The sequence below is a fragment of the Sander lucioperca genome, chromosome 9 (genome assembly GCF_008315115.2).
Source record: "Sander lucioperca isolate FBNREF2018 chromosome 9, SLUC_FBN_1.2, whole genome shotgun sequence".
NCBI classification, from domain to species: domain Eukaryota; kingdom Metazoa; phylum Chordata; class Actinopteri; order Perciformes; family Percidae; genus Sander; species Sander lucioperca.
The window spans coordinates 38,772,100-38,782,099 of NC_050181.1; the positions used below are offsets into that span (position 1 = coordinate 38,772,100).

The 10,000-nt window shown below is 47.0% G+C and overlaps 2 protein-coding genes and 1 long non-coding RNA gene across 5 annotated transcripts in view; 2 read left to right on the forward strand and 1 right to left on the reverse strand.

The window, feature by feature from the left end:
- Positions 1-10,000, reverse strand: part of LOC118495833 — a 145,288-nt gene that overhangs the window by 56,547 nt on the left and 78,741 nt on the right. The gene's annotated exons all lie outside the window — the stretch shown is intronic.
- The window catches only part of LOC118495823 (zinc finger protein 335-like), a 96,192-nt gene that overhangs the window by 26,399 nt on the left and 59,793 nt on the right, over positions 1-10,000 (forward strand). The window lies entirely within an intron of this gene.
- The window catches only part of LOC116039460 (dynein heavy chain 17, axonemal-like), a 42,243-nt gene that overhangs the window by 13,378 nt on the left and 18,865 nt on the right, over positions 1-10,000 (forward strand). For both annotated transcript variants that reach the window (XM_036005027.1, XM_031284346.2), the window contains exons 10-15: positions 1,018-1,164; positions 2,331-2,436; positions 4,538-4,641; positions 6,053-6,172; positions 6,239-6,382; positions 8,488-8,661. In XM_036005027.1, coding sequence (XP_035860920.1) covers positions 1,018-1,164; positions 2,331-2,436; positions 4,538-4,641; positions 6,053-6,172; positions 6,239-6,382; positions 8,488-8,661 — 795 coding nt within the window. The remainder of the gene's footprint in view (positions 1-1,017; positions 1,165-2,330; positions 2,437-4,537; positions 4,642-6,052; positions 6,173-6,238; positions 6,383-8,487; positions 8,662-10,000) is intronic.

Genomic DNA, 10,000 nt, shown 5'->3' on the forward strand with positions numbered 1-10,000 from the left:
CCGTTAGCATCCCATTGACTGCCATTCATTTTGACGTCACTTTGACAGAGAATAACTTTACATCTGAAGAGTTTAAAGACTCTAGTTGTCCATTGTTTATTTCTAAAGAAACACGACAATGTATAAAAGGCTCCATTACCTTGTAGCTCACGTTATGGCTCCGTAGCAGACGTTTTTATAAAAATAGGCTAACGATTGGGTCATAACCACGAGACTTCCTGTCTCATAGTAGAGGAATTACCGTATAGTACAGGAGAAGCTCTCAGGCAGTTTGGACTTCCATTAGCTGTTTAAGTTTAATTACTAATGTTAACTATCATTTTAGTGATCAATAATTAGCCTGTGTCTATGTTATCTCCTTACATATACCTACGCTCTCCGTCTCTGCTAGATTGGGAATGATTGAGATTTCTCTTGGCACAGCTACCAGAAGACTTCCAACTTTCAGACAGGTTGCTCACGTCACATCTACGTCTTCAAGCTCAGTTGGAGGCTGCTCAGTAACGCTCAGCCATCACCGGGAAAGAGACTTCACTGGTCTCCGTAGAAGTCTATGGCGTTGCTGTGTCCATGTATTCTACTGTCTATGACCAGGACACGTTAACTCTCACGCGTTTTCACAGGCAGATTTTTTCAACTGTATCGAACAGCTAGAGCGGTTATTCTTTCTGCAGCACAAAGCTAAGGCTTCTGTCTTTCTCACGTCATCACATTACGGGACGTCCGGGCAAAGCAGCGTGACACGTTCTATTGCAGATGAAACCATCAAAACGCCTTTACACTCTTCTCATAAAAATGAGCATATCCCAAAAAATCAAAAACATGTTCGGACACAGTTTGTTCATGTTTCTACATTTAGAAATCTTTTGGATCGATATGTTTAGTCTAATTTCCTGAAAACATGTTTTTGTATATATTTTATATATATATATATATATATTTTTGTATATATATATATATATCTATATATATATAGATATATATATATATATATATAGTTTTTATTACTCCTTCTAGCTGGAGGCGGTGCTGAGGCAGCTCCGGTACGTGAGCAGGGAGACAGATGTGGAGCTCCACCTGCACGCTGCTCGACTCTACACCTGCATAGATGACGTCACACAGAGCTACCTGAGCCTGAGTCACACCATGTCCTGCTACGGCCAGGTAACTGTCCCCATGTCCTGCTACGGCCAGGTAACCGTCCCCATGTCCTGCTACGGCCAGGTAACTGTCCCCATGTCCTGCTACGGCCAGGTAACTGTCCCCATGTCCTGCTACGGCCAGGTAACTGTCCCCATGTCCTGCTACGGCCAGGTAACCGTCCCCATGTCCTGCTACGGCCAGGTAACCGTCCCCATGTCCTGCTACGGCCAGGTAACCGTCCCCATGTCCTGCTACGGCCAGGTAACCGTCCCCATGTCCTGCTACGGCCAGGTAACTGTCCCCATGTCCTGCTACGGCCAGGTAACTGTCCCCATGTCCTGCTACAGCCAGGTAACTGTCCCCATGTCCTGCTACGGCCAGGTAACTGTCCCCATGTCCTGCTACAGCCAGGTAACTGTCCCCATGTCCTGCTACAGCCAGGTAACTGTCCCCATGTCCTGCTACAGCCAGGTAACCATCCTCATGTCCTGCTACGGCCAGGTAACTGTCCCCATGTCCTGCTACGGCCAGGTAACTGTCCCCATGTCCTGCTACGGCCAGGTAACTGTCCCCATGTCCTGCTACAGCCAGGTAACTGTCCCCATGTCCTGCTACAGCCAGGTAACCATCCTCATGTCCTGCTACGGCCAGGTAACCGTCCCCATGTCCTGCCAGGTAACCGTCCCCATGTCCTGCTACAGCCAGGTAACCGTCCTCATGTCCTGCTACGGCCAGGTAACTGTCCCCATGTCCTGCTACAGCCAGGTAACTGTCCCCATGTCCTGCTACGGCCAGGTAACTGTCCCCATGTCCTGCTACAGCCAGGTAACCGTCCCCATGTCCTGCTACGGCCAGGTAACTGTCCCCATGTCCTGCTACAGCCAGGTAACTGTCCCCATGTCCTGCTACGGCCAGGTAACTGTCCCCATGTCCTGCTACAGCCAGGTAACTGTCCCCATGTCCTTTCTTCATAGCAGAAGAGAACACGGTCCTTTACACCGTGCAAAGGTTCTGTTACCTCATCGCTTGCAACTTTTTTGGCGCTACTTTTGGACTCTAGTTTTCTATGATACCTGTCTTCACTCTAGCTTTAAAACGGAGCCTGTTAAACGATCCATCTCAGGATTTTATCATTATTATTTTAGATGAAGATGTGAATCAGAAAGCCTTCCCTACTCTTCCTTTAGGCGGTGAGTGAGGCGCTGGAGGAGGAAATTCCTCTGATCCAGAACCAGCTGCAGGAGCTGAACCGGACTCTGTCGGACCTGCAGAGGACCACCTGGAGCTGTGAAGGTGACACATGGAGTACAGCAAACACAACAGATCTGCTGGACCTGTACCTGATAGACCGGGCCGGGTCTCGGGTCCTATGGTTCTGTGTGTGTGTGTGTGTGTGTGTGTGTGTTTGTGTGTGTGTGTCAGACCTTTCGGCGAAATTCGCCGTTTTGAAACCAAAATAGGTGACCTACGTGAATCGTGTAGATTCAATGAGAAAATGTTTAAGGGGGGGGGGGTTAAGTATTCTGGGCTGGTGCCCGATTTCTGGCATTTGACTATTTTAGAAAAATAAATAAATTAAAAAGTCCACATGGGATTTATTTTGAATGAAACGAGTTCTAGCCAATCAGATGCAAAGTAGGGCGGGTCTTTGCCGAAATGTGAGAGTGCAGTGCCGGTGTGGTCTCCTTGGTAACGCGGCTAGGAGCATGTAGTTACAGGCAGCTTTAGTTGAGAAAGTAGTTAAAACAAATGGCGCTGGACATGGATAGAGGACAAGAGGAGACGGGTGGAGATATATATTATATATTATATATTATATATGTCTATGGTGGAGACGGGAAGCTGTTCAGCACTTGGTGCCTCAGATTGAGGGAGCTAGGTGCTTCTGCAGCGCATGTTGAAGGAAGATACTGGACGGCAGCAGCGGTAAGACAGGGCTGCTAGTCACAAAGCTTCGGTCCGTGCACTCTGTCATACGAGTACGTTACCAGTAACGACAGCTAGTGCTACTGCTGGACTGTTCCTTCACTGACCGACCGTGATACAACAATAGGTGTGTGCACGTTCATAGCAGAACATGATTTGTCATTAACGATGGCCGCTGTGTGAAAGCGATCTGAAGCCCAGACTGCCCTGACGCTGTCTGTGTGTAATCAGCATGGCAGGTATTTAAACATCACGGCCTCGTCCCACAGTCTAGACCTCTAGATATATGAAAAGATAAACAATGAGACGTTTTTAATAAGTGTAAATAAAGCAGCTAATATCAACATGGACACATCATGAATGAACTAATTCTCTGTTTGGATGATGACCTGCCAAAGTAGTAAAGTTTATGATATTATTGCAATATGTAAACGTGACTCTTTATTTAACATATGGTTGGAAGAAGTAAAAATTGATCCAAAACTTTTTAGTTTTTAAAAGTTATGACTTTTATTATTGTGTAATGTCAGAAGGACTTTAACTGTTTTGCCAGTCAGATTAACTTTAATGAGTGCATACTGAAATATTACACTGTTGGTTGGCAAAACATGCATCTCAAAATGCATCAGATTGATGCTTTAAAATATGGAATATTTAAAATTTTCTTCAGGGGGAGCATGCTGCCCCCGGACCCCCCTAGAGGGGTAATATCCTTCTCACCTTTTTCACCCCTGACTTGTTTTCATGCCTGGTGTGTGTGTGTGTGTGTGTGTGTGTGTGTGTGTGTGTGTGTGTGTGTGTGTGTGTGTGTGTGTGTGTGTGTGTGTGTGTGAAATCTGGAGCAGGAGAAGTTAACCCTCTCCTTGATTTCATGTTGATGGAGAAGCAGAACCAGGAAATGTGTCGGGGGGGAAATGCAACGCTACCAAGCCCCGGCTGAGAGACGTGTAGTCACGTTGTTTGAGAGGTGACGTCAGGCTACGGCGTACGGTCGCTATCTCCACGGACCTACGGCGTACGGTCGCTATCTCCACGGACCTACGGCGTACGGTCGCTATCTCCACGGACCTACGGCGTACGGTCGCTATCTCCACGGACCTACGGCGTACGGTCGCTATCTCCACGGACCTACGGCGTACGGTCGCTATCTCCACGGACCTACGGCGTACGGTCGCTATCTCCACGGACCTACGCACGGACCCACGACGTAGATTTAGCACAGAACCATAAATCAACCTTGTGGGTTTCTCAATGGTGGGGGGGGTACTTTGGAGTACTGCAGGGGATACGTGAGATGCATAATTCCTGAAATAATTCTACTATAATAATGAATGAACTTAGTGATGGATTCTAAACATTAACGTATTAGCATAGATCTATCGCTGTCAGCGCTGCATTGTTATTACTGTATAATCTGATTTGGATGTTGTGTGCTGAGAGAAACGTGGTGTCTGTCGCTGGTAATCAGGTGTACTGCAGCTGGTGGAGCAGCAGAGACACAGAGTGATGATCTTCCACGCCACAGTGAGCGAGGCCAGAGCCAACATGGACGCCATGACAGGAATCCTACAGGTCAGTCTCTGACCAAGATCACATCTCCTCTCATACTGGCCACCTGCAGCCACAGACCGGATGTGTCCAAAGCTTCACAGCAACTTCCTTGTTTAGGGTCCTCGCCACCACCAGACTAATCAGCATTACAGACTGAACATGTAGCTGGACTTGAATGGTCTTCTTTTGACTGAAAGTTCTGCCAAACTACACTTTTTCTGCTCACCAGTTCCATTTCCACTTCCTCACAGCCTACTGCATTGAACGCTCCACCTACGTAAACACCTTCCCGTAATCAACGGCGCCGTCACTACGTCGACCAGCGTAGCGCGTGTAGTGCAAGAGTAGGGTTCAGTTCACTGGGAAAAAATTCTAAGGTTCGGCAGAAACCCAACCCCGTCAAAAAGGGACGCCAGGAAATCATCGGAGGAACCAAGCAAATGTGTTGTAGAGGAATGAGACGTCCTTGAATCACATCAATTTGTCAGCTGTTTGGGCAGAGTTAGCAACTCCGTCAGCTGACGGCTTCCAGAAAGGCTGCTCTCTGTATCCTCGCCTATAGCTCCTTGGTGATCCCTTCTCAATGATCCCTCCTCGACGCTCGGTCCTCAGGGCAGAGCTTTGAGACGTCCTTCACTGAGGAGGGACAGAACAACTTCCGGTTCAGCTGAGGGCCGAGGAGTCAAGTAGTCGAGGAGCTATCAAAAAAGGGCCGTGAGATGCAGCTTAGGTCTTATTCTGACAATTAAGGCCTTAAAATCCAATCCAACTTTATTTGTTAAGAGCTTTAAAACAACCAAAGTTGACCAAAGTGCTGTAAGAAGAATAAATAAGACATCATAAATAAAATACATAACAATATAACATGAATACACAATAATAGCTGCGCAATGAAAAGCAATTAATCTAAATAATTAAAAGAAGTACAACAAGTCAACATCTTACTAGGTGTCAAAGGCCACAGAGAAGAGATGGGTTTTAAGACGGGATTTAAAAACAGACAGAGAAGAGGCCTGTTTAACGTGCAGAGGCAGATCATTCCCTAATTTAGGAGCCGCCACAGCAAAGGTACGGTCCCCTCTGAGCTTCCGCTTAGTTTTAGGCTCACTCAGGAGCAGCTGATCTTCTGACCTGAGAGAGCGAGTGGGATATAAGGGCGTAGCAGCTCCAAGAGGTAGGGTGGGGCAAGACCATTCAGGGCTTTAAAAGCAAATAAAAGAATTTTAAAATGGATCCTAACTTGAATAGGCAGCCAGTGGAGTGAGGCTAAGATGGGGGAAATGTGCTCATGTTTACGTAAAAGTATTACATTTCATTCACCGAGTTCTTAAATTTGGTCTTGTCCTTTCGTAGGATTAAGTAAATGCTGTAGCGTCATAAATAAATAATTTGTGTGTGTAAAGTCTGTATCCGTGTGTTACTGCACCTGCAGGGATGGGCGGAGCTTCAGCTGCTGCAGCGGTCAGCTGACTCGCTGCTGGAGGGCGGAGCCACAGAGCAGAGCTGCAGACGAATCAGAGACGAGGGACAGGAGCTGCTCCGGCTCACACAGGTAGGACGCACCTGAGGAGGAGGAGGAGGAGGAGAGACAGCTGTGACTCTGCTGCTCTGTGTTCAGGTGAACAGGCGTCTGTACGCAGCTGAAGACTCCTCCGAGTCCTGGATCACATATCTGGACCACATCGACGACAAAGTCCAGGACGGACTGTTCCAGCTGCTGCTGCGATCGCTGCACTTCCTGTCTGACAACATGAACCCAGAGGTACACACACACTCACGCGCACACACACACACACACACACACTAACGTCCTCTCATCCGCTGCCTCTCCACTAACGAAGCGATGACGTTTATATCGATATGGTTTAATGTTGCGTTATGTGATCCATTTCTTCTGTAAAGCCGTGCCTGTGATTGGATCTCTCTCCACGCAGCCCCGCCCCCCAATCACTCACACACGGCAGCCCTGCAGGGAGACAAATGTCAGCAGTTTGGACCAGCGGTCCAAACTGCTGACATTTGTCTACAGTTGTAATTGTTATTACCACAGCTGTATATTAAGTATGAGAGGGAACCTGTATTATTACCACAGCTGTATATTAAGTATGAGAGGGGAACCTGTATTATTACCACAGCTGTATATTAAGTATGAGAGGGAACCTGTATTGGTACCAGTGTTTCTGCTGGTAACTCTCTGTTATTGCGGCCGCCATGGCGAAAAACACATTAGAAGTTATTAGATGCAACTAACTTCAGCTGGTTGAGTAATAGCGTGAGACGGAGCCTGCTGGACCTGGGCGAGAGATGTGACCCACGGCCAGAATATCATAGTTCATAAAAACACAGCGCAGCCAGGGACGATACAGACATTTCATACACAAGACGTTAACGCCACTGACCCACCAAAGAGCATCCAGCCCTGCTGGACCCATTCATGATGAGTCAGCCATCACTCTGTGAGGAGCATATATACCTCAGGCCATCGCACCTCCCTCTGTTTTTTTTAATTTTTATTTTTAAGCTTTCGCCTTTATTTTGATAGGAAAGCTGAAGACATGAAAGGGGAGAGAGAGGGGGGAATGACCTGCAGGAGAGGGCCGCAGGTTGGAGTCCAGCCTCTATATTTACCAACTGAGCTATCCGGGCGTCCTCTCTCTCTTTTAATCAGTTATTGTTGTTGAAAACAAGTTAAGGAGCTTTCTCAGAGATATATATATATATTTATTTTAATATATCCCAGGCTATTTATTTCAGATAACTTTCTGAATGTGTTCCAGCTGTATATTTTCAGACTGGTAAAGGAAACCCTGTCTTTGCATTTTATTTTAATCACATCTGTTTTAATAAAAGAGCTTGTGAAAAGTGGCTTTGACTTAAAACTGAACATTTAGCCCACTTGGTAAAAAAATACAGAGCTATATATCGTGTATCCCCATTCAGCGTTAACGGTGACGCGAGGAAAAATTTGGGTGCACCTAAATTTTGTGCTGGTGCACCTAAATAAAAAAGTTAGGCGCACCAGTGCAACCAAGGCAAAAAGTTAGTCTGGAGCCCTGCACACACACACAGACACACACACACAGACACACACACACACAGACACACACACACAGACACACACACACACACAGACACACACACACAGACACACACACACACACACACACACACACACACACACATAGAGACACACACACACAGACACACACACACACACACACACACACACACATAGAGACACACACACACAGACACACACACACAGACACACACACACACACACACACACACACACACACACACAGACACACACACACACACACACACACACACACAGACACACACACAGACACACACACACACAGACACACACACACACACACACACACAGACACACACACACACACACACACAGACAGACACACACACACACAGACACACACACACACACATATACACACACACACACACAGACACACACACACACACACACACACACATATACACACACGTCATGTCATGTCTGTCTGTCTGTCTTTGTGTCTGTGTGTGTGTGTGTGTATATGTGTGTGTGTGTGTATCTATGTTTGTGTGTGTGTGTCTCTGTGTGTGTGTGTGTGTGTCTGTCTGTCTGTCTTTGTGTCTGTGTGTGTGTGTGTGTGTGTGTGTGTGTCTCTATGTGTGTGTGTGTGTGTATATGTGTGTGTGTCTGTGTGTGTGTGTGTGTGTGTGTGTGTGTGTATATGTGTGTGTGTGTCTCTGTGTGTGTGTGTGTGTGTGTGTGTGTGTGTCTCTGTGTGTGTGTGTGTGTGTGTGTGTGTGTGTGTGTGTGTGTGTGTGTGTGTGTGTGTGTGTGTGTGTGTGTAGAGCTGCAGTGCTGTGTTTCTAGCCGTCAGTCTGCAGCTGCAGGAGACAGGAAGTGTGTTTGAGCCGTCAGTGGAAGGCGGCCTCTCTGACCTCCTGAAGAGCGTCATCTCTGACATTTACACCGCCGCCAGTTTGCCGCCCAGGATCTCTGTGAGTCGCCACGGCAACTACCAGGTGACCATGACATCACTGTGACATCCCACAGTCATATTCTTGGATATCTTTGCACATCCTGCACTAAACCATACAACCTTCTTTTCTAGAGATGCACTGATTACAACTTTCTAGATCGATTCTGATTTCTGATTTTCTTTGAGTTAGACCAGCTGATACCGATTTTAGCTGATTCTGATTTCATGTTTTCTAACCACTTTACAGCTCACACATATTTATTTTCTATCTTTTCTTTAATAGAACATGTGTTGAACAGATAATGGATCACTATAAAATAGAACTATATAAATTACTCCTGGTGGGGGACATTCACACACATCTAAAGAGCAATGTTAGAACCATTTCCTTCTTTTCACATCAATATCAACTAAAGAAATGTGATTTAGGTTTTTGGTGTCGTCCCTCCACGCCCTACTTTCTCCTTGCAGGTGTTGCATATTGTAAACTTGTTATCTTCTGCACACACGCTGAAGAATTCCCAAACAGCTGACATGTTGCAGGTTAATTCACCAGGTTCCTACATGTGGAGAATAGCGCCGACACACGGAGGAGAAGTTGAGAGAAAGGAGAAAGAGAGCGTGCTGTGGCGTCCGTGCCGTGGCGTCCGTGCCGTGGCGTCCGTGCCGTGGCGTCCGTGCCGTGGCGTCCGTGCCGTGGCGTCCGTGCCGTGGCGTCCGTGCCGTGGCGTCTGTGCTGTGGCGTCCGTGCTGTGGCGTCCGTGTGTGCGTGCGTCCTTGAGAACTGTAACTGGTATAACTTATGTTGTCAGTTAATTGGAGCGTTGACCAGCATGAAATCACCATATGTCAGACTGACCTGCTGGTCGCCGGTCATGGCCGAGCACGTGAAAACCAGCCGGTCTATCGGTGCATCTCTGTTCTTTTCTTATTGTACAGATGTATTTATATATGTTACAGTTTCTTATACATGTCTTGGTTATTTTGTCACGACATAACCAACCCTGGAACTGCCTGCTCTACATTTTGTCTGCAGTAGGTCTTACCACAGAGCCTGGTTGTGCACATTTGATACTAGGAGCTAACTGCTAGGCCGCGAGACTGAAAGGTGAAAGGCTTTGTGTCCTACCTTATGTTCCCACTGCAGGCGCTGCTGTCCGTCTGCTGCGCTGCTTCATCAGCGGCCCTCCACTTCCTACTAGAGGTGGTCTGATACCATCTGTTGCTTCCTGGTACTGATTCTGATACCTCAACTTGCGTATCGGCCGATACCGAGTACTGATCCGATACCAGTGTGTATCTCACTTTATTTAAACTACAACTCAGAATCTCTCTGTCTGTCTGTCTGTCTGACTGTCTGTCTCTCTGTCCGTCTGTCTGTC